General features: G+C 40.2%; 1 protein-coding gene across 1 annotated transcript in view; it reads left to right on the plus strand.

The window, feature by feature from the left end:
• Positions 1 to 1,028: 1,028 nt before the first annotated feature.
• RTTN (rotatin) overlaps positions 1,029 to 24,632 on the plus strand; it is a 138,450-nt gene continuing 114,846 nt past the window's right edge. Inside the window, exons 1-10 of the mRNA XM_065889552.1 lie at positions 1,029 to 1,062; positions 1,403 to 1,590; positions 2,451 to 2,628; positions 4,307 to 4,396; positions 6,793 to 6,883; positions 8,239 to 8,353; positions 9,315 to 9,465; positions 12,773 to 12,938; positions 15,220 to 15,401; positions 17,624 to 17,739. Of these exons, the coding sequence (XP_065745624.1) occupies positions 1,032 to 1,062; positions 1,403 to 1,590; positions 2,451 to 2,628; positions 4,307 to 4,396; positions 6,793 to 6,883; positions 8,239 to 8,353; positions 9,315 to 9,465; positions 12,773 to 12,938; positions 15,220 to 15,401; positions 17,624 to 17,739 (1,308 nt within the window). The 5' untranslated portion in view covers positions 1,029 to 1,031. The remainder of the gene's footprint in view (positions 1,063 to 1,402; positions 1,591 to 2,450; positions 2,629 to 4,306; positions 4,397 to 6,792; positions 6,884 to 8,238; positions 8,354 to 9,314; positions 9,466 to 12,772; positions 12,939 to 15,219; positions 15,402 to 17,623; positions 17,740 to 24,632) is intronic.

Raw genomic sequence — 24,632 nt, forward strand, 5'->3', positions numbered from 1 at the left:
GCTGTGGGCCAGGTACTTCTCCGATTTTACGTAGTCCCCCATCCCACCCCCCCTTTTTTTTTCTTCTGCAAAATAGGAATGGGAATTGCTGCCTTGACATCCTTTCTCCAGGGATGAAAAAATCCGTGAGATAAAATGTTCTCTAAAATGCAAATCACTTTACAAATTTAGTTCTGTTGTGGTTGCTCTTACCATTGCTTAGATTTTTTTCTATCAGTTCAGACCGATCACAGTGCACAAGGCAACTTTAGTGGCATTCAAATACGAATTCAAATTCCTACTCACCCCCTTTTCTTTCTACTGCCCCCCTTTTCTCTCCTGTTAAGCTATTCCGCCCCCCGCCCCCCGCCGCCGCTCTCATTTCTTTTTCGGCTTGTTTACTCTGAACCCAGGTATCCAAGGTCATTGCATGACTGTGCAGGTGCATCTCACAGTTAAAGAGGTTAAGTCATTTAGTAACGGCAGGGAGGTAGGGGTGGAACGGGGTAGGTCATCCTAACAAAACGCTGCACTCTAAGTTGTAAAGTTCTGGGAGCTGAGAATTCAGACTGGCAGGGTCATAAACGAACCCCACTCAGATGGAGCGTGCAGGGCCGACTTGGGCTTCTGCGCGAGCCTCTGCAGCCCGCGCCGCAGCCCGCGCTTGGACGCCGGAACCCCAGGCAGGCGGGAGCGGTGGCGGGTCCGGAATTCCGGGAGGAGAGCACGAACTGGCGAAGACTACAACTCCCGACGTGCACGGCGGCCAAAACGCGTTCTATCCCTGCTTGACTCCTCATTCTTTCCAGTTCTTACGACGGAGTCCGCTGTCTAGGAACTGCATAGTAGTCACTATAGCGAGACTGTAAGCTTCTCTGTTGGCGCGGGGACCGGAACGTCTCACGGAATGTCTCTCACTCTTTGGGTCCTTCGCTCAGGCGTTGAGGAACTCGCTTTCGGACTTGCCGGGTTTCTAGGGGGACAGTAATTGTGGTCGGACGCTGTGGCGCGGCAGTTTAATTTTCCGGCGGCGGCTGGTTGAGCGGGACGAGATGGTCCTGACGGGGCTCATCAGGAAACTGGGTAACAGTCTGAGTTGCCCCTCGCCCGGGTCGCCCACCCGTCGTGGCCGCTTGCTGAGAATGGCTGTGTCACGTTTCCGAGGCCGGGCCGCCCCGCGACGGCTTCCTGTCTCGTCCGGGCTTCGGCAGGGCAGCCCCCGGGGGCCCACCTCGGACTTTGTGTAAACTCCGCATTTCGCGTCGTGAATGCACCAGCGTCCTGCGTGTGGAAAAAGCTGGTTTCTTTATTTACTTCTTCACCGCGTTCCCACCCCCAGCGTAGATAACGAAGTTTTAGGGTAAATTCCCTGTGGGCGTCTCTTTGGAGTCGGGAAATAGCTCTGTGCTGTCTTCTTTGACAGGTCATCAGCTGGCCGAGATCAGGGCACGCGCTCTCAAGAATATTCTCTGCAAGATTGAGCACAGTTTAATCTGCTGTGCTGATCTGGTTCAGGAGAGGCTCCTTTTTCTCCATTTGCTGGAATGGTTCAATTTCCCGTCCGTTCCAATGAAAGAAGAGGTTCTGAGTCTGTTGAACAGATTGGTTAAGGTAGGATCATTTTGAAATAAAATAATCAAACAAGTGAGTATTTCATAGTCATTTAATTGTAGCATTTGTTGAAAATTTAAATTATTAATTTTTTAAAAAACACGTGTGAACGTTGAATTTTAATTCATTTGGGTATATAGTGCTCCATCCTCCTCTTCTCTTATTTGTGATGTTGAATCTCACGTTGTCTCTGCTGTGTTCTGAAGTAACACAGTTTCTGAGTTCAGGTATGTTCTGATTTGGGGGATCATCTTTGGAGGTTAATACTTGTCATTCTGTTTTCCCTTATGGTTCTGTTATTTACATGTTAAAATGAGATGTCTTTGTATAAAAGAGAACACATTTAAGGATAAAGTTACAGACCATGATACTAAACAGCACAAGTGTGTTGAACTGTTTTTCCCATATCTGTTTTTCAGATTTATGTTTCTCAGTCTGTCTTGAGAGTAGTTAGCTGTCAGGGTCAGATATCAAAGTGGCAGGTTTAACTTTTCCAAACTGTAAATCATTATGCAGTTGTAGGAGATACTTATTACTTTGGCATCCTTTGAGTGACTGGAGGTAGAAGAGGATACAGTGAGTGTCAGGGAAGAGAAATAATCGATTTAATAAATAAAAGTAGGAATGGATAGTGTGCATTTCTAGTGTTCAGTGTCTGGGCTTTTCTCTCATAAGTGTTATTAAATGTGTTACGTATGTCCCTGTAAATCTACGTCTTATGTATATCACCGCAAAAATTATGTTTTAAAAATGAACATCTGGTATACCAAACGTAATGTCATGTTTTGATTGCTGTAAAATAAAGTCTGGAGATTTTGATATTTATAGTTGTTCTCAAGACGCTCCTTTTCTTATTTCAGTATCCCCCAGCAGTCCAGCATTTGGTTGACCTTGGTGCAGTCGAATTCTTATCTAAACTTCGTTCTAATGTGGAGCCGAATCTACAGGCTGAAATTGATGGCATTCTGGATGGACTTTTTATTCTTCCTTCAGAAGTTCCTGAACTACATTCTGCATCTTACCAAACCAGTCAAACTGGTAACTCTTTGGAATCACTCTGATGAAATCGATCAGTCAATCAGTTTGTTAAAATATAATATATTGGTTCTAATGGTTAATTCTAAGGAAAGGAACCTTAGATTAAAAAAACAAACAATCCTCCTCCTCTCCCCCCCTGCAACTCTTATTTTTCTTATGTTAACTTACATGAATTTGATCGTAATTCCCCTCCTCTAATGTTACAGAGAGGAGGATACTTGTGTGTTTTTGTTTTGGTCAAGGGGCATAAAAGATGAAGTGACTTTCTTTTTGTGAGACTAGTTTGACAGATTATCTTTTTTTAGCAATAACAACAGATTTTCATTGAGCACTCTTTACTATGTGCCAGACGTTGTTTTAAATATTTTATACTTGCATTTTGGGGCTGTGTTCTTCATATAGGGAGGATGTCTGCCCTGCTTATGATTTTGTTACGGGGTCCAATCAAAATGAGCTACACATGGTATACTGGCTAAGATCAGAGTCAAAGAGACATGGATTTAAGTCCCAGTTCTGCCACTAGTTGGGTGACCTTGGCTAAGGTACTTAATCCCTCCAGGCTTTAGTTTTCTCATCCAAAAATTGGTACAATAAGCAAGAACATCTTATAGGATTTTTGTAAGGATTAAGTGGGGCAATGTCTGGACGGTGCTCACCATAGGGCCCGGTGTATATGAAGCACAGAATCCTTGTCTGCTACTGTTACTTCTTGTTCTTGTTATTATTTGATGTCCAGTCTAGTGCCTTGCTCATGGAAAGCATTTAAATTGATTTGAAGGAAAGAAAGTGCTCTTGAAATTTATATGATTGAGTAGTAAAAGTATAAAAAACTGTGTTTTTGCTCATTTAATCTGTTAGACCCTATTCTTCTCTATGCCAGTGCTGTACTGCCACTGCTGTGACCCTCGGTCCTGCTGTTAACAAGAACAACAATAGCAGCTGCCATTTACTGAGTTTCTTGTGTGATTGTGATTTTTAACAGTGTATTTTGCAATTTCTGTCTAAGCTATAACAAATAAAGTAGAATCTTAAATCATGAATTTTCAACCTAGTTCCTTGCAGGTGAGTTTAGAGGTATGGTCTAGGGCTAATTTTTAGTTTTCTGTATTAACATTAGAACTACTGGCATGAAAACTTCAAACAGAAAATGACAAAATTTGGTTTTAGCCTTTTCTTCATTCTCAATCTCATGACAACTGAAGTGCTGAATATGTAATCATGTATGATAGGGGATCGTCAGAGTTATTGAAAGATAGTGTCTGACTCTTGCTTTTGACAACTTTTTCTTAAAAAACATGAAGATCGAAGTGATCAGGAAATATGTAGAGTAAGGGAGAAGAGAGAGATGGACTAAGAAGCTGAGATGAACAGTTCTTGAATAAATACCTTGTAACAGATTCTTTATGTACATTGTGGATGTTTTCATTCTAAGAAATAATTGTAGTTACATAACAGTAAAAGAGAGAGGAAAAAAACTCCTCAATTCGAAATTGACTCGGCATCTACATTTTTTTCCTCTTTAGGAGGACAGATTATTCAGAGAACCATAACTGGATTATTTTTCTAGTTTTTAAAGTGATTCAAAAACTTAAGATAAACCATTTGTATTTGAAAAGAGCAAGTTTCACTTTCAGCAAATAATGCATCAGTAACACAGTAATATATATTTTCTTTTCAGAATTGCCACAGCAACCTGAAATCTTAACGGGATATTTTCCTCAAGACAAAAGTACTTTCCAGCAGATGGAAGTGCCTCCAAGACCTGTGGGTGTGTATCTACAGGGACGTAGGTCCTGTCTACCTGGGAAATTGGAAATTAATGTACTTTCCCTCATTGTTGTGAAGACATATTGTGGTCAGACTTAAATGTTTAAGCACCAAACTGAAAGTTTGTTCCCTCAAGTTAGATTAGGATATAGAGTCTAAATGGTGAAACTGTGTATTATTCTTAAGTGCCTTTGACCAGCTCTGTAGGTGGTGGTAATGGTGGCCGTGGTACTTGGTGCTTATCGAGCCGGGAGTCTTTGTCAAGAGCTGAGCTGTGTACTGTACACACCACCTCATTAATTCTCCAGCTCACTAAGCGGTACTGTCGACCCAGTGACTCAAGCCAGAGGCTCAGGATCAAATTTGTTTCCTCATTTATCTTTACTCCAACATTCAGTTGACTGAAGAGTTCTGATTTAGAGCCTCTCTCAGGAATGTCATCCAGGTCTTTTTGCATCTGGTCTCTGGTCAGTCATATGCCGCCTCCTCAAAGAGACCTTCCCGAGGACTCTAGCGAGTGATCACTCTTTATCTACATTTGGTTTTCTTCCTATATGTATTTATTAAATTATGTATTCATTTACTTCCTGTTTGTCTCCCTCATTATAAGCTTAATGACAGCTGCAAATACTGCTTTACCTGTGTGGGTGTGGGGAACAGTGCCAGAAATGTATTAGGCACTCAGTATGTATTTCTTGAATCAATGAATGAATCTTCATGGAGTCCCAGTGAGGTTGATATTATTATTAATGCCATCTTACTGTTGAGAACACTGGGGCTTAGAAAGGATAAGTCACCTTTGTACTAGGTGACACAGTTAGGGCATGGTTAAGTAAGCATGTACTTCACATCTTACTGCCTGCATGGTTGAAATTAAAAGGCTGCTTCCAAGGATATATATGCGGACGTCAAGCATCCAATGTAACTCAGTTTGGAGGCCCTCTGTTATAAAAACGATTTCGTAGAAACTCTCAGGTTGAGTACAGCATAAGAAAGAACAGAAAACTTGTTCAGCTGTTAAAATACTTTACCTTTCAAAGTTTTGTTAGGCTTATAGGGAGCTTTGGTTTTTTTTTTTAGCATTTGTTTTTTCAACCAATTTTTTTTGTTTGTTTTGTTTTTTTAGATGTTGGGGGTAGGAGTTTATTAATTAATTAATTAATTTTTGCTGTGTTGCGTCTTCGTTTCTGTGCGAGGGCTTTCTCTAGTTGTGGCAAGCGGGAGCCATTCTTCATCACGGTGCGCGGGCCTCTCACTATCGCGGCCTTATTGCGGAGCGCAGGCTCCAGACGCACAGGCTCAGTAGTTGTGGCTCACGGGCCTAGTTGCTCCGTGGCATGTGGGATCCTCCTAGACCAGGGCTCAAACCCATGTCCCCTGCATTAGCGGGCAGATTCTCAACCACTGCGCCACCAGGGAAGCCCCGGGAGCTTTGGTTTTGACATGGTAGTTCTTTGTGTTTGTGGTTGAGAGGCTTAATTGAGTGACAACGAGAGACATCTGAAGGGAGGGTCTTCAGGGCTGGGAATCATGGGTATTTGAGTGAAGCGGCTGAAACATTCAGGAAGATTGAGATGGTAACATTTTTATGTGAGTTGCAGTTTGTGGATTGATGGTGTGGCTTGTTTTGGACACATCTTTATGGGTGCAGTATAAGCCTGTCCTTCCCTCCACCCACCTCTTGTTTTTCCCTTAGGAAGTAAACCCTGCTTTTATGTTAGCACTTTTGAAGGAAGCAACTGCTATGTTTGAGAATTTAATAATACTATTATCTGAATTTAACAACTCCATGCTCTTTTCAGAGCATTTTGCAGAAAGACTGTTGCCCGTTTGGAAGGGCTTATGTGTTGCCACCTTAACCTGTACACTATGGGTTTAAAAATAATTTGAAGGAAGGTAGTATAAAATTGCATTTGGTTTCTCAGATATCTTTTAATCTTGTCTGAGCACTGATGTTTGAACTTTAATCTTATGGTCTTCAAGTCATCTTCAAAGAGGTTTAAATATCTAACACGATTTAGGATATTTGAACATGACTAATTAAATATATGATTACGTTTATATTGTTTTTAATTTCTACAGTTAGAGATCTCCAAATGCCAGTTCCTTTTTTGTTTATGTTCTATGTTCTGGTTAGCCACATGGTGAAACAGAAAATTTAATTGATGCTCTAAATGTCATTCAATATTGGTTTGTGTTTAATACCCTTCTAATAATAATATATGAGTTCTGTTTAAATTATGAGAAGAGAGCTCTGTTATTTATTCTGTATTTCGGGCACTGTAGGCTGTGCCTCTATTTGAGGACTTGTTTTAAAGGTGAAGCCTTATTCTGAACATTGTGCATCTGTCAGCATTGTCTCCTTTGATGCCTTAAGTTTTGCTCTTCCGTTAGCAGCAAATCCGACAGCGAAGTGTTTGAAGTTTTCTACCTTCCCTTGGCTCCCCCTGACCACAGCTGATAGGCATGTTCTCTCCTCTAATGAAAGGTACGGTACCTGATGTATTTCAGGTGTTTTGGCTTTTGGTATTGATATTTATAACCCTGAAGTCTGAGAGTTATTACTGTACATTTTCATCAGGAAAAAAGATCCTGAGTGGCTGTGATAGGTAGCAGTGGGAATGTATGAATGATTTTCAGTATTTCGAAAAACAAGCCAGAAAATTCCTATTTGCCTCTGAATCAGGCTTCACGTCGTTTCTTTTTTCTGCTTAGAATCCTGTGCACTCCTTGGTGATATGAGTCATCTCTTATCAACCAGATTGGTGGCCATTGCTTACGCCCTTGGTGAATAAAAATGGAGAAATTAAACATAAATGCAGTCTTTTTAGTAGACAATGTATTTCAAAACGTGGACTCTGTTAGGAGAAGGTTGGGGACCACTGATCTGATCTGATGTATTGGATTTTATTTGATCATCACCCCCAAAAGTAGAGAGCCAATATTTAGAAGTTTGGAGACTGTTTTAATGTCTAGTTTCACTTTTTGCTGAAACGTAATTTCAGTGAATGCCACATCAAATGAGTTGTCTGCCTTTTTTTGGTGAGAATCTGAAAAATAAAGACCAACTTCTAGAGTTAGGGCCCAATACAGGGGGATGCTATGAAATGGCTTTGGATGATGGCCCTTTTTACTGATGGGCGTCAGTAAATTCTCTTGGAATAACATATTGAAGAGGTAGCGTGCACACGGGGATGGGGCAGGGGTGGTGTTGATCTGTCACTTCTGAGTCGGTCGCTAAGGAGGAGGTATGGTCTCCATTGGGTGCCTGTGGGTGGTGAACTGTGGGTGGACTGGAGCTGGGCTGAGAGCAGGTTTGGTTTCTTGGGGTGAGAGGTGAACGACTGTGACATCCCTAGCAGGGCACATATTGTCAGAGAAGTTCAGAGGTGTCCTCTCCATGAGATAAGAGAGGAGTACCAGCTTCATTCCCCTCGAGTAGGGAAGAGCAGTAAGGAATCTAATTCCTGGAATTTAACTCTGTACTTAGTATGATCTCCTCTGCCTTATTTCCTGATTCATTTAGCAGATTTCATTGATCTCATTTCATGGCATTGTGATAGCCTTTGGGTATACAGTGGTGGATACTGTGTAGTCCCTGCTCTTGAGGAGGGTCTAGTGGGGCTACGAAGTCAACAGGCAGTTTCGTAGCACAGGTTATGGGCACATGAAAGAACACACCTACCCCAGGGTTGTTCATTGATTAGGGAGGAGATTTGGGAAGGCTTCCCAGGGCAAGGTGTCTTGGCTGAGACCTGATGGATTGTGAATAGGTTACTTAGAATCTGGTATAGGTAAATTCTTTTTAAAAATAAATAATACTGCATTTTGTATATTTTGTAGCTCTTTAAGAAGTAGTAACCACACTTTAATCTGGAACACCTGTGAGCTGTTGAAAGATGTTATCATGCAAGATTTTCCTGCTGAGATTTTCCTTCAAAGGCCAAAAATTGTTCAGGTGCGTTTCCTCTGTAATAGTTTTAGATTTTGAAACAGGGAAGTTTTTGCAATGAAACACATTTTGCAAAGTAGGAGTCCTTGGGAAGGAAATTTGCACTACCATAGTTAAATAATGAAGTATTTGGTTATTTAGACCACTTACTCTCTAACTTACTTAGATAGTGGTTGTTCTCCTGATAGGAAGTAGTCTCGTTTGACACATGCAGTCCAGTTTGACGACCTTGAACTTAACCATTTGTGGATCACTTGGGGAGACTAGACCTGGGAAACTGAGGTTGGGCAGCAGTGACCAATCTTAATAGTTAGAATTGCATCACTTTTGGTATCTGGGTGTTTAAGGCACGGTGCTGGATGCTGTGGAAATACGGCAGAGGTGAGCAATGTGGGTGGATTCTTTGCAGTACAGTTTACTGCATACGTGTATAGCAGAGAGACTGGGATCCCGGGCTGGGATTGGGGTGTGTCCACGGCACCTGGTCAGGCTTGGTACCCTTGCTCTGCCATCACGGGGCTGAGATGGGTGCCAGTGAGTGGCAGCTATTACTTCATACCGTCCCAGCTGTGAGTGATAGCAGAGGGAAAGCTGTAAATTACCAGAACATGCAAAATGATTTAGCTCTTTGAGATGTAAGAGGCTTCTTGTGGTTTTTAAAAAGTACTGTGTAACTTAGTGTCCCGAATGGGGAATAATTCCTGTGTTCTTCACGATAGGTACTCAACTAACAGTTCAGATATGAGAAACGCTGACTGTTGTATTCAAATTTTATCTTACTTTGACCCATCTTCGTGCCTTATGCCAAGTCATTTTTGCCTGTTTCTGTTTCTTATGTTTTATAAATATTTGCACCTTATCTTAATTCCTTTGACTGTTCATTTAACCTCACTTAAGCTCCACATCCTTCTTTGAAAGTCGAGCACTTTGTTCCCTCGATAATTTTTATAGCTCTTCTTTATTGCAGAGCCTTTTATCTCTGTTGAAACTGGCCTTTGGAGGAGATGGAAAACATCGCCTGGCATTGCAGTCAGTGTCCTGCTTGCAGCAGCTGTGCACGTATTTAAGAAACAGACTTAACTTTCACCGAGATCCAAGTTTCTTCTCTAGTAAACAAGGTACTATGTTTGTATATTCCTTGGTCACTGGTGGTATTTGTAGGTTCTTCCAAGAACTCCCCATTATATTTACTGTCAGGGTTATTGTGTATACATTTTCACAACATGAATTCCCCGTTCCTGCATGTAATCAAATTATCATCTTTGAAAACAAACTGTATGAATGACAGAAGCACTCATGATCCCATCCATCCTCTTTTTTTTTGATAAGAGACATTTGCAAGGTGTTTTTCTCCCACGTATGCTGAGTGTTGTTGGGAGCTGAGGACCAGGATTCTGAGTGCAGCTATTCATGTGGGACTTCGGGCATTTTAGCAGGTTATATGTTGTGTTAAGAAATTGTTTGGTTTGAAAAATACCCATTTGTATTTTATGAAAACTATTTTTCTGCAACTTGTGATGTAGGCAGATATTATGTGATAGCAGTGCCAGACTTTTCAGGGAAGAAGCACCACCTAATGGCCAAATAGAGTACTAGGCTGGCCTTGTCAAACTAGCATTTACAATTTAGGATTTCTGTGCACTTATATAATACAATATATATTGAAAGTCGAATATTAAATTATAGTGATTTGTCATCATGCTTCATAGTTAAGCCCTGTTTTGTTGAGAGTTTCACTGATCCCTGTGCTACTTGAATATTTATCCTTTATGTTAGCTTTATTATAGACCTCAGGGGGCATGGGGTTTTCTCATTAACATTCTTGAGAGCTTGTGAGTACCCCATATTTCATCAGAAAAAGAGTTATAATGTGGGTAAAAATAGTGGATAAATCAGAAGACTTATTCGTGTATTAAATAAATATTTATTTATCACCTACTCTGTGCCAACCGATACTCTAAGGGGTATAACACTGAACAAAACAGATAAGGTTCCCGCCTTTATGAGCTTGTATTGTAGAAGGTTGGGACAGGTAGTAAACAAACAAGTTTTCAGATATGAAGTGCTCAAAGGGAATAAGAAGGGTGATGTGATAGAATGTGACTGGGGATGTGGCTTTCTTGGATAGGATGGTCAGGGAAGGTATCTGACAGGAGGCAAGCTGAAGGGTGAGAAGGAACCTCCGCTTGAAAAGCGGCAGGAAGAGTACTCCAGGAAGGTCAGAGGCCTCAGCCCTGAGGGCCACACGCTTGAGGAACGAAAATCAGGCTGGTGTGGGTGGAGCGTAGTAAGTGGGCTGGGGGTACAGAGAGGGGAATGGGGTGAGGTCAGAGAGGTGGCCCGGGGCCAGGGTGCAATGGCACTGGCAGACCTTTGTAAGGGTTTGATCAGTATATTCCCAGTATTGTGCGACCCTCACCAACATGTTCCCAAACCTTTGTCATCCTAAGTGGAAGCCCTGTAACCATTAAGCGGCTCTCCCCATTTCCCCTTCCCTCTGCAGCCCCTGGTAATCTCTCATCTATTTTCTGTCTAGGTCCCTAGACTGAGAGCGGGATTGTACAGTATTTATCTGGCTTATCTCACTTAGCGTAATGTTTTCAAAGTTCACCTATGTTGTAGCACGTGTCATAACTTCATTTTTATGGCCGAATGACATTCCACTGTATGTACACACCACATTATATTTATGTATTGTATTCATCTGTTGGTGGACGTAGGGCTTGTTCTCACCTTTTGACTGTTACGAGTGATGCTGCGGTGAACGCTGGCATATCCGTTCGAGCCTCTGCTTTCGATTCTTTGGGTGTGTACCAGAGCAGAACCGCTGGGCCATACGTTGATTCTACGTTTAGCTTTCTGAGGGACCGCCAAACATGTCCCACGGCGGCTGCGCCGTTTGACATTCCCACTAGCAGCGTATGAGGCTTCCAGTTTCGCCAGAGCCTCACCAAAACTTGTTTTTTTTTTTTTAACTGTAATCCTCCTAGTAGGTGTGAGGTGGTATCTCATTGTGATTTTGATTTGCATTTCCCTAATGACTAGTGACTCTCTAGTGACTTTTCATGTGTTAACTGGCCATTCGTATATCTTTGGAGAAATGTCTATTAAAGTTTTTTGCCCATTGTTAAATTGGGATGGTTGACTTCTTGTTTTTGTTGAGTTTTGGGAGTTATTTATATATCCTGGATACTAAAACCTTATCAGGTATATGATTTGCAGATATTTTCTCCCGTTCTGTAGATTGTTACTTACTTTTTTTTTTTTGAAGATCTATTTATTATTTATTTATTTTATTTATTTTTGGGTGTGTCGGGTCTTCGTCGCGGCACATGGGATCTTCGTTGAGGCATGCGGGATCTTTTGTTGTGGCATGCAGGCTTCTCTTTTTTTTGTTTTTTTGGGGTTTTTTTTTTTTTTTTTTTTTTTTTTTTTGCTGTACACGGGCCTCTCACTGCTGTGGCCTCTCCCGTTGCGGAGCACAGGTTCTGGACGCGCAGGCTCAGCGGCCATGGCTCACGGGCCCAGCCGCTCCGCGGCATGTGGGATCTTCCCGGACCGGGGCATGAACCCGCGTCCCCTGCATCGGCAGGCGGACTCTCAACCACTGCGCCACCAGGGAAGCCCCAGGCTTCTCTTTAGTTGTGGCATGCAGGTTTTCTCTCCTCTAGCAGTGGCATGCAGGTTTTCTCTCTCTAGCAGTGGTGCGTGGGCTCCAGGGCCCGTGGGCTCTGTAGTTTGCGGCACGCAGGCTCTCTAGTTGAGGCGCGTGAGCTCAGTAGTCGTGGCGTGTGGGCTTAGTTGCCCTGTGGCATGTGGGATCTTAGCTCCTGGACTAGGGGTCGAACCTGCGTCCCCTGCATTATAAGGCAGATTCTTTACCACTGGGCCACCAGGGAAGTCCCAGTTGTTACTTTCTTGTTAATGTCCTTTGATGCATGAAAGTTTTAAACTTTGTTGAAGTCCAATTTATCTCTGTTTTCTTTGGTGGTTTGTGTTTTTGGTGTCATATCTAAAAATTCATTGCCGAATCCAAGGTCATGATGACCCACCCCTATGTTTTCTGCTGAGAGCTTTACAGTTTTAACTCATATTTAGGTTGTCGATCCATTTTGAATTAATTTTTGCACAAGGTTTGAGGTAGGGTCTCTGGGAGGGTTTTAAGCGGGAGAGTGCATGATTCGGTCTCTAATGTTGTAAATGAACAGTGTTGGCTAAAAGGTTCCGTGTAATCAGGTCAATTAGACATGAACTTAAGTGTGCTAAGGGAGTATTGCAGAAAAGGTTGACTTTCACTTTTACCTCATAGAAGCATTTCTACTATCTTAATTTTGTTAATTTTTTTTCCTGAAGAATGACAAGAACTACATAATCAGTAATCTGTCTCTACCAAGGAATAATTTTATTCTTTTGTTTTTCCCCCAGATACAGTTTCCCAAAATTCTTCTCTGTCTTATTGTCATGAAGCAAGAGTCACTCATCATTCCCAGAATCCTTCTCCAGGAAGCAGCAGCCCTCGGCCTTCCGTAGTGGGACGCACAGGCCAGCGACCCAGAGGAGACGGCCAGGATTGGGACGCCGTGTCTTCCAGGTGACTGTAGGAAAGCCAGGTTAACTTGTGTGTGTGTTTCAGTTTTAGAGGGAGATTGTTGTTTTGCTGTTGTTTTACTCTTTAGTCTTTTCTTTTGAAACATTAACACAGGTATTGGCCTTGTGTTAAACCAGTGACTTTCATACTTTTTTGACCGTGACCCCCAGTAAGAAACAAGTATTATACTGCAACTCGGTACTCAGTACACAGACATATACTCTGTGTATGTGTGCGTGTGCATCTGTGTGTATCCACTGAAAAAATGTTCACAAAATGGTTCTCTCATTCTGTGTTACACAGTGCATTTCTGTTTCATCAAAAAAATGGTGATTCTGACCCACTGAATTGTTTTTAGCAGCCACAAATGGAGTGTTATCTAGTTTAAAAGCATAGTTTTAAATGCTATATACTTTTTGATAACATTTTAAGCCCATTTTTGTAAGTTTAATCATAATTTAAATGCATTGGTGTTTACTATTAAAGGGAATGATTGGAGAATCTATAAAACAAAGTCCCCTTCAAGGTGCACAGTTATGGTATTTTATTCGTTGGTGTAAAGAAAGATATTTATGTATCTAGTTTTCTTAAAGGGATTGGCGTGGTATTTGTGTGTTACCTCATTAGGCTCGAAGCATCTTAAAACCTCTTTTTTTTCCATTTATTTATTTTATTTTTATTTATTTTTGGCTGCATTGGGTCTTCATTGCTGTGTGTGGGCTTTCTCTAGTTGCGGCGAGCAGGGGCTACTTTTTGTTTGTGGTGTGCAGGCTTCTCGTCGCGGTGGCTTCTCTTATTCTGGAGCACGGGCTCTAGGTGTGTGGTCTTCAGTAGTTGTGGCTTGCGGGCTCTAGAGCGCAGGATCAGTAGTTGTGGCTCATGGGCTTCGTTGCTCGCGGCATGTGGGATCTTTCCGGACCAGGGCTGGAACCCGTTTCCCCTGCTTTGGCAGGCCGATTCTTAACCACTGCGCCACCAGAGAAGCTCTTAAAAAGCTCTTTTTAAGTCTTTTCTTTAGTGTCATTCTGCTAAATGCTCAGTGAGACCAGCACTTGTCTGTTGGCTTGATTATTTTCTTGTGACGTGGCTACTGCTGCTCCAGGCTAACACTGACTCAGGCTTGCTGTGTGTTTGGTGTTACGTCAAGTGCTTCATGTGCTTTGCCTCCTGTGGTAGTCCTTGTAACAGTCCTATAATAGAATTGGTATTATTATCATCATTTATAGAAAAGCCTGAGGTTTGGAGAGGCTGGGAGCCAAGCCCCAGTTTATACAGTTGGTGAAGAGGGGGGCAGGGGTGTGGGCAGTACATGGTCCGGGAGCCTGTGCTCCTCGTCCTTACCGGGTGGCTGCTGTCGATCAGGTGTGGTTTTTCTCTTTACCTCATTCTCTGAGACATATCTAGTGCGCTACATGCTTGTAGATTTTCACTCCTGAGTGAACGTCCTCCTGGGCCCTTTCAGAGTTTGAGAGAAGCCCAGCTCATTTCCATATTTTGGGATGCTTGGTATATTGGAATTGAAGAAATGACAAAATGTATTAAAATTGGGGAGTTTTACATGTTCAGTAGTGTTAGTGCATCTCTGTGATTCAGCTTCAGTTGTGGCTAACATCAAAAGTCAACATTTTGAGGTGCTTTGTAAATGGGAAGTTCAAGCCTTTCTATAGCACTTTTATCCCCACCCCACTCCTTTACACCCAAGGTAAAATTTTTTTTATAAAGTAAGCCAAGAAAGGATGTTCCATTTTGGGGTACATTTTCAAAATCATATGATGTTGACTGTACTAAATAAAGTAATCCATTTCTCATCATGTTTTTCTGGCATTTTCTAGCATTCTTCAGTTGCTAACATTGGCTTACTTAGAACATTTGGTGAAAATCACAGAAAATCTAGGAAACCATACGAACTATTTAGTTTTGCCTTTATAAGTTACGGAAGAACTTTGCTATGGATCTGTTTGCTTTCCTTTAGAAATGGATGGGTTATCAGGGTTCATGTTGATTGCTGCTATAGGAATGTTGACAGGTTTGGAGAACATCAGTTTGAAAAGCAACATATAAAAAAAACATTCTTGGTTTCACTTACAATTTTGAGCCATCTTTATGGAATTTAATCTCATAAATTTGTCAAGGTTTCTGTAAATCTGACCAGAATTGTTTCATGGAGCAATATAATTGTGCACGGTATGAGTCTCCTAATATTCCAGGCAGCAGCTCTGCAGGAAATCTGCTTGTGGGCTGTTTCCATACTCAAGGTTTATTATTATCCTTGTCTACTTTACAGTGGAAGTAGTAGTCACGCTCATGTCAACTCAAGGGTCTCCATCCCTTCCCCTTTGGACATGGTGCACCTGGACCTGCCAGAGCTGGAGGCTGAGGACACGCTAGAGCTGCAGTTCCAGCAGCTGAGCCTGCCCCAGCTCTGCGTCTCCATCCTGGAGTGTGCCGTTCCTCTCTTAAGAACAGGTTGGTTGTGCTTGAAGTCAGAGTTCCTTTTGTATACTTTGTGTTTGTTTTGTCTATTTTCTAGGACTCTAATTTTTCTCGTTTTTGCTTTCTATCTGTCTTAGGACCTTTAAAATCTGGATTTACTTATCTTTTGGGGTACAAATTCCTAAGAACTTAGTAAGGTCTTTATTATCCCTTAATTAAACGTGGATGCCATGGAGCACCTTTCAGATAGAGTATCCCCTTCCATTGCTGGCCTTTTATTGCTCAGACTTCCGTTTGTGTGTGGCTATTTTAAAGGTAAGCACTGAAAAAACAATGCAACTGGAGTAAGTTAGAGAAGATGGATTGGCAGGAATAGACCAGAATAAAAAACTCTTTGGCTTTTGCTCTTTAGAAATTTTTTGAGTTGCTTTCAGTTGTTCACTCCTCCTACTCAGTTTTTACTTGAGCTATGAAACATGTTAAAAACCGTAACAGACCCAACACTGGATTTGTACCTTTGCAGTGATTTCTTTTTCTTAAAAAACAAAACAAAACTCAGAAAACCCAAACGTTCTGGAGTTACATTTTCTCTCAAATGTGCTGGGTAAGTTTGCAAAGATGTACTGCAGTGTACACTGGGATGTCGTTGTGATTTTAGTGGAGAGTGATAAGAAGGATAACAATATGGCCAGTGTCCAACAGAGCCTAGTAATGAAACAAGTTACCACGCATTGAGTACCTGCTGTGCTCGGCTTCCGGATGTGGTCGTGTGCACATTATTCTATGCGCTCCTCACACCAACCCATTTTATACATCCCTTAGTGGTAATTACTGCTCTTCTCCCTGTTTTACAATGAGGAAGCTGAGGTTTAGAGTGCTTTAGAAACTTATCCAAAGTCAAACAGTGAAGAACAGAGGCTTCAACTACGGGTCTGAGACCAAAGTCCATGCATTTTGCAAGGTGGAGAAAGGTTTGGAATAAATAATGATTTTTATTCTCTAAATATATACATTTTAAGTAGTTGATAAACTTGATAAACAGGTTTTGCTTTTTTTCGTTTATACTGGCTGAGTAAAAAAATCTATCCCATGCTGATGGTTCTTTAAGTCCTATGGCTATTTTTTGCCTGCTTGGAAGTGATAGGGACGAAGGCCGGAGGTAGGTGTATATTTGGGAACATGAACAATTTTTTTTTATTCTGAAGAAAACTCTATACCTTAACTTCTCACTGACTGAAGAACTCTGCTTCCAGGAGTGAGGAATACATATTAATTCATGTACTAATAATGTGACATGAAGGAAGATCTGAACTTTGGCATCATCAAGTGTATATGTTTGTCTGCATGGTGTACTGAGCAGAACAGTTTTAGATTTAATGATTTTGCATTTAACCTTTTCTTAATTTGCTGTAAAAAGTCAGATTGATAATTATAGAGCTGTATCATGGTACATAAAATTTTCTAAATGTTCTCTTGCCCTTTTGTGGAAAATTATTGCATAATTTGCATTTGTTCAGTGTCGTAAGAGAATTTGCTCCAGCTGTTCTCATGAAACAATTAATCTAGACCCTTATGATCTGGTAGCTTGTTTTACTTTTATTCAGTAGAAATTGACCTTTGGTATGTGGGACAGGAAAGTCTTGATTGAACATTCACCTGACTTAGAATTATGGGTGGTGGAATTCCTTTGTTATTCTATCTCTGTGGAGAAGGGAGATTGCTCAGGTGGGTGTGACTCTGACAGCACAGTTTCCTCCGGAATGTTTTTAGAGTTTAAGGTGAGTGTAGGTTTCCCAGGCAACTCCTGTGTAGGAAATACTAATTCATGACAAGGCTTAAACCTTCTAGTCCTAAGTGGGAAATTTATTAGACTGCATCTTCTCAACTAAACCTGTGCTTTGTCACCTATTACATGTAACATGGATGGTCTCTGAATCTGAAAAGTTATTTTAATCTATCTCACAGTGCTTTTAGTTAGATTATTGTTATACTCTTCCTGAGTATCTTTCCCACTTAAAAGCACATTTGATTTTTTGTAGTTAAATAGTGTTATGATTGAAACAGAAGTCTAATGGTGATTGTATATTGTGACTTCCCTATTCGTCTCTTTTAAACAATTCTAAAAACATCAAAAAATAAAAAGAGAAATAGGAACTTGGGGGCATTAGCTAATCAGAGGATTGAACAATATGATATTCAGCTTTATTTGAATTAACTTTATTTTTCTTCTCTCTCTCTCCTATTTGTATTCCTAGGTAGTAGACAGATGATAATAAGAGTTCTGGAATTGCTTGCAGAGGATATGGTACTTATTGGTGAAGCGATTTCAGCAGATATCTGGGATGACAGCAGTCTTTTTGCTATAGATATGGTGAGAATCAAGGTTTTCCTTGGGATGTGGGTAATAATATTAGTATTTTATTTTATCTTGGTCCTTTTAAGCTGGTTTCATTGTCTCATTAGTCTTTGAAAACTTTCTTTGTTTTAGACACAATAGATCCCAGGCTTATTTTGTGTATAGTCTGGAATAGGCCATTTCTCCAGAGATTCTGGTTACAGGCCATTAGGGCTGCTTGTAGTTACAGTGATATCATTCTTTCCCTTCAGTAATAGAACTAGGAAATCTGTATTTAAAAGAAACTCATGAATTCAGACTCTGCTACTTCTGAGCTTCAACTTGTATTTCTTTGCTTGGACTTCATTGTCCTTCATAGATTCTTAGCAACATCAACATAATTGCTTATTAGTTTTAACCTTCAGCATAAAGTAAGTAATTTCACAGTAGCAGTATTAGTATCACTGTGGTCAATAACTAATAAAGTTCAGGATTTTCTTGCAGTTCTTTTTGACTTAGACTAAATCTCACTAAGTATATAAAGTCAAAATTCTGTGCCTTAAAGTCACTCAAAAGAATTATTTTCTCTGTTACCAATTCAGTATATAGTTAGATTTTTGTTTCAATTTGTTTTCAGTTTTGGGAATTGTTTTCTCTTCATAAAAACGTAACTCAGGGGTGTCTCCCTGCCATCCAGTTTTCTAGTTTATTTTTTCCATTTTTATTTTAGTTTTTGCAAATGTAAGAAAATAAGTACGTAGATTCTTATTCCCCCTCTCACATCTTACATAAAAGGTGGTATATCATATACAGTTTCATACCTTGTTTTTACAACGTAAGAGTAAATCCTGTATAGTAATTAGACTTATTGTTGTGACCATTATGTATAGAAATATTGAATCACTATGTTGTGTAAGTCAGTTATTCTTCAAAAACAAGCAAAGAAACAAACTCAGAGAAAAAAAGATCAGATTTGTGATTAACAGGTGGGAAGTAGGGAGAGGGGGAATTGAAGGGAGGTGATCAAAGGTACAGATTTCCAGTTTTAAGATGAATAAGTACTAGGATGTAATGTACAACGGCTGTGTGTTATGTATGAAAGTTGCTAAGAGAGTGAATCCTGAGGGTCTCATCACCAGGAAAGGAAACTTTTTCTATCTCTCTAATTTTGTTTCTATATGAGATGATGGATGTTCACCAAACTTAACATAGTCATCATTTCATGATGTATGTAAGTCAAATCATTAAGCTCTGCACTTTAAACTTATACAGTGCTATATGTCAACTATATCTCGATAAAACTGGAAGAGAAAATAATGCATCCTGGATAGATGGATGGATATAAACGTAGGCATGGAGATTATTCCATGTTCATATGTGAAGATCTTCATTCTTTTTTACAGGCTGCGACTGCTTCACTGTGTATTTATTCACTCAATAAACACATTGATAGACATAATTGCTAACAAAAATGTGAAATGAGTAATGTGCATTTTTTAAAATTAATTAATTTATTTTTGGCTGCGTTGGGTTTTTGTTGCCGTGCACGGGCTTTCTCTAGTTGTGGTGAGCGGGGGCTACTCTTCGTTGCATTGTGTGGGCTTCTCATTGCGGTGGCTTCTCTTGTTGCAGAGCACGGGCTCTATGGTGTGCAGGCTTCAGTAGTTGTGGCACGTGGGCTTCAGTAGTTGTGGTTCGCGGGCTCTAGAGTGCAGGCTCAGTAGTTGTGGCGCACGGGCTTAGTTGCTCCGTGGCATGTGGGATCTTCCCGGACCAGGGCTTGAACCTGTGTCCCCTGCATTGGCAGGCGGATTCTTAACCCCTGTGCCACCAGGGAAGCCCTCCTCCAATTTTTTTTATCTACACAAATCTTTTGAAAAGAAACACAACTGAAACATTTTACAGTAGGTGTAATATATTGTTTCAAGTCCTACAATTTATTTATAAAATAGGGATAATAGTTCTTATCTTAGTTTTTTGTTCATCCTTAAGGTTATCACATTATTCTGTAGTACTTTTAGAAGGTTTTCACATATTGAAGGTTTTCAACAAGTGAGTTTTCCTTGAGAAGTGTGAAGAATGTTTTATCAGTTGCTTCTTAAAATAGCTCAAGTTTCTTGGCCAGAACATTTATCTGTAAAAGTTAGTCATTCATTTTTAACTTTTGGCTGCTGATCTTTTATGATTCAATGAATTATTTTTACTTTAAAGGTTAAATCTGTTGTCCAAGTGCCAATTGGTATGTTAGAAATGTTAAATAGTACTGCTGGAAATTATATTTGACTTACTTATTTAAAAGAATAAATGCTTCCTAGGAAAAATCTCATCCCTTTGGGCTATATATTAATAGAAGCAGACAATTAAGTAGAATTCCTTAATGTCCCTACTTCTATGAGGTTTACACAGAAGGCAGAAGCATATTTTTGTCGTGTCATTAAAGGAACGAAGTGATAAATGTTGACCAATTCAGTAATTAAATGCATGTAGATATGTAATCAATTCTCTAGATCTTTCCAAATAGTGCTAATAGCATTCATGTCTGGAATTCCATAACTCAGTTTATGTAAGCATAGTCAAAGAAATTTTTTCTCCATAAATTGGAATATTTTTATTTCAGTCGAAATAAATAAAAGAAAAAATATTTTTACTGAAATTATATTTTGTTAAAATAAAAAATTTTTTTGGTTAGCACTTGTAAAAGTTAGGATGACCTGAAGTATGTCATCCTTTTTTTGCCTACCTATGAAATTAAGTTTGTTTTTTCCTTATTCACATGGTAAGTTAGGTTCACGGGAGTAAGGCTCTTTTCCTCATGCCAGATAACCCCAGACTCTTGGGGCTGTTTTCTGTTCGTTTTTTGCCTTTCTTCTTTCTGTCACTGCTGTCACTCAGTGTCACGAAAAGCAGTGTTTTCTCCTTCTTTATGACTCATTCCTTCTAAATTCCCATCTGACCTGCTGTGAGCTGGTAACTTAGATTTCCAGGCATGTTGGAAGAATTGCTGGTTGAAGTTCAAGTGAAGCGGAGAGGATTATGAAAGTTTCTAGAGAGAAGGGCTTGGTATCCAGTAAGGGCTCAAGAAGGGGAATTGAACCAGATTGTGAATTTATAATTGGCTGAGTGGAATCTCTAACTAGCATATGCTTTTCCTGCTACTGCCGCCGGTCCAGAGACAGGTGTTTTAGTTCACCAAACATTCTTTGATTGCTCATTATATGCTAGTGATAAACGGAATACTGCCTGCCGTATCAGTAAACAAAGGATGTCACAGTCATCAGTGATTGCAGCCACCTCCGATGGTGAGCTGGTGAGCCGTGAGGAAACTCAGGAAGGAAAAGAATACCTGCCGTCTAGTAGCCATCAGACTGCAGTGATTTCAGTGAGCCCAGACTCTTGCATCTTCCCGTGCACAGAAAAGCGCTAAATTCCTTAACTTGAGATATCTGGTTCTCTTTAATTAACAGTAATCTTTTGACATTCAGACTCCATGCCCTTTGTTACAAAACTCCCATGTATCCTGGCTCCCCACCTCACCTCCACGGAGCAGTTCTCTCAGGGTTACTTGAGATGCGGCCTCCTGGGCTTGAAGTCCTAAAAATTCCTGCTGAATAAAACATAACTCTCAACTTTTAGGTTGTGAATACATTTTTAGTCGACCCTGGGCCCTGGGGGTGCAAGATGAATAAGCAGCAATTCTTTTCACTCTTGTGGGAGTTAGATAAAAAATTGACTGTATTCCGCATGCTGTACATTTCATCCCCATGCCTCATTTATTTTGAAATTTGCAGTTTGTACCTCTTAATCTCTCTCACCTATTTCACTCATTCCCCCCCTCTCTTCCCCTCTGGCAGCTACCTGTTCGTTCTCTGTGTCTATGAGTCTGTTTCTGTTTTGAAGTTTGTTCATTTGTTTTTTAGATTCCAAATATAAGTGAAATCATATGTTTTTTGTCTTTATCTGCCTTATTTCACTTAGCATAATACTTTCTGGGTCCATCTGTGTTGTCACAACTGGCAATATTTCATTCTTTTTTATGGCTGATTAATATTCCATTGTATGTATATGTGTGTTTGTGTACATATGTGCCACATCTTCTTTATCCATTCGTCTGTCCATGGTCACTTAGGTTGTTTCCATATCTTGGCTGTTGTAAATAGAGCTGCTCTAAACGTTGGGGGGCACGTCTCTTTGAACTGGTGTTTTCATTTTTTTTGGATATAAACCCAGGAGTGGAATTGTTGGATTATACAGTAATTCTCGTTTTAGTTTTTTGAGGACTCTCTCCATGCTTTTTTCTATGGCGGCTGCATCGATTTACATTCCCACCAACAGTGTACAGGGGATCCCTTTTCTCCACATCCTTGTCAACATTTGTATTAGTGGTCTTTTTGTTGATAGCCATTCTGATAGGTGTGAGGTGATATCTCACTGTTGTTCTGATTTGCATTTCTCTGACTAGTAATGTTGAGTATTTTCTCATGTGCCAAGGGTGCTTTGAAAACACTCCCAGCCGAGAATCTCAGGGAGGGCTGTGTAAATCATGGCTGAGCTGAGTTTAAATTACGAATACGATTTGGCTAAGAAAGTAAAGGTAGGGCTTTTTGTCTGGCGGAGGGGAAGAGAATGATGGTGAGGAATGAATAGTGCTGATTGGTGGTCAAGGCTAGGGCTATTGGGAGGAGTGCAAGCAACCAGAGCATAAAACGTGAGGTGGATGTGGTGGGAGAGAGGCTGGAGGGTTCAGGTGGGGTCTGCTCACAGAAGGCTTTTGACGTGCTGCTAAGTCGTTTGGCTGTCATTCTGCAGGCAGGATGAGCTTGCTCTTAAACATAGAAGTGCCTGGTGAGACTTGCATGCAGAACAGTAATTGGCTGCCTTGTAGAAGGGGAGTGGGGAGTGTGAGGCTGGGAGCATATGGGGGAGAGTCACTTATTTCAGATGCTTTACGGAATCCAAAACCTGTTTTATATTGTGCAGATAGTGGAGATATTGTGTTTGCACTATAAATTCTGTTTTATTGGGAATATTTAGAATATTTTGTTCATCTGATATTTTAAGTCTGTAATTTTGTAAAAGCTTTGACTATCCTCTGAAAACTGGCTCTTTTTTTTTTTTCTGCATCAACTACTTTACAGCTGTTTACATATCTTTAGCCCAGCAAATTAAAACTGTGGACCAGATAGTATTGTTTTAAAATCCTTTCTTTTCTTAAAACATTAAAAACAAAACACTGGGCTTCCCTGGTGGTGCAGTGGTGGAGAGTCCGCCTGCCGATGCAGGGGATGCAGGTTCGTGCCCTGGTCCGGGAAGATCCCACATGCCGTGGAGTGGCTGGGCCCGTGAGCTATGGCTGCTGAGCCTGCGCGTCCGGAGCCTGTGCTCCGCAACGGGAGAGGCCACAACAGTTAGAGGCCTGTGTACCGCAAAAAAAACCCAAAAAAACCACTTTTTTTTTGGCTTGGAAGAAGTGTTGGAAATAGTAAAAGCTGCAAGACTGATTCTTACAGTATTTAATACTTCCTTTTTATACTATTTTGAGAAGTACGTTAATTCATCATTAGAATTAGCAAGGTTATTTGAAACAATTTCACAAGTAAATAGATTTTTACAAAAAGCCTTGCAATACTGAGGTCTTAAATGTGTTCATTGATTTAAATTGTAAATTGTCAAAGTTAGTCTTGAATAACAGAGATATGTTGTTTGTAGACGTAAAAAAGTATTTTAATGGAGCACTGGGTGAAAAATTGCCTGTCCATGTAATAAGACTGTCACTGTGTTTCTAATTTGTTTTCTCTAGACCAGTGGTTATTAATATAAGTGCTATTAAAATTTTCTATTTTAATTTTGTAAGGGTGGCCCTACATTTTGTTGAAATTTTTAACTTTTAGTTTTATTTCCGTGGGCTCAAAGAACATAGTCTTAAATATACATTGACCATTTTTTGCGATTAAGTAAATGGCTAGTTTTAGTCAGTGTTCCTTGGAAACTCGAGGAGTTGTAGTCTTTGAAATGTTCAAAGTTTATATCTGTTTAATTTATTAATTAAGGTAAAAAAGACTGAGTTAAAACCTTTAAATCCAACTTCACGTTTTGCTTCATATTTATGTTATTCAGACTACAATGACTCATTCATGTTGGGTCTTTACTCTCTATTTTGCACTTCATCAATAGAAAATTACCTAATTTATCTAATTTTTTTGTTCTGAATTATTCATTATTTATATTTCATACATTTTGGTTCATATTTCACTACACTAGTTTTTTTTGAATTTTATTTTATGTATTTTTTTATACAGCAGGTCCTTATTAGTCATCAGTTTTATACACATCAGTGTATACATGTCAATCCCAATCTCCCAGTTCATCCCACCAACACCCCCACCCCGCCACTTCCCCCCTTGGTGTCCATACGTTTGTTCTCTACATCTGTGTCTCTATTTCTGCCCTACAAACTGGTTCATCTGTACCATTTTTCTAGGTTCCACATATATGTGCTAACATATGATACTTGTTTTTCTCTTTCTGACTTACTTCACTCTGTATGACAGTCTCTAGATCCATCCACGTCTCTACAAATGACCCAATTTCATTCCTTTTTATGGCTGAGTAATATTCCATTGTATATATGGACCACATCTTCTTTATGCATTCGTCTGTCGATGGGCATTCAGGTTGCTTCCATGTCCTGGCAATTGTAAACAGTACTGCAATGAACATTGGGGTGCATGTGTCTTTTTGAATTATGATTTTCTCTGGGTATATGCCCCATAGTGGGATTGCTGGGTCATGGTCATTCTATATTTAGTTTTTTAAGGGACCTCCATACTGTTCTCCATAGTGGCTGTATCAATTTACATTCCCACCAACAGTACAAGAGGGTTCCCTTTTCTCCACACCCTCTCCAGCATTTATTGTTTGTAGATTTTTTG

The sequence above is a fragment of the Phocoena phocoena genome, chromosome 13 (genome assembly GCF_963924675.1).
Source record: "Phocoena phocoena chromosome 13, mPhoPho1.1, whole genome shotgun sequence".
Classification (NCBI taxonomy): domain Eukaryota; kingdom Metazoa; phylum Chordata; class Mammalia; order Artiodactyla; family Phocoenidae; genus Phocoena; species Phocoena phocoena.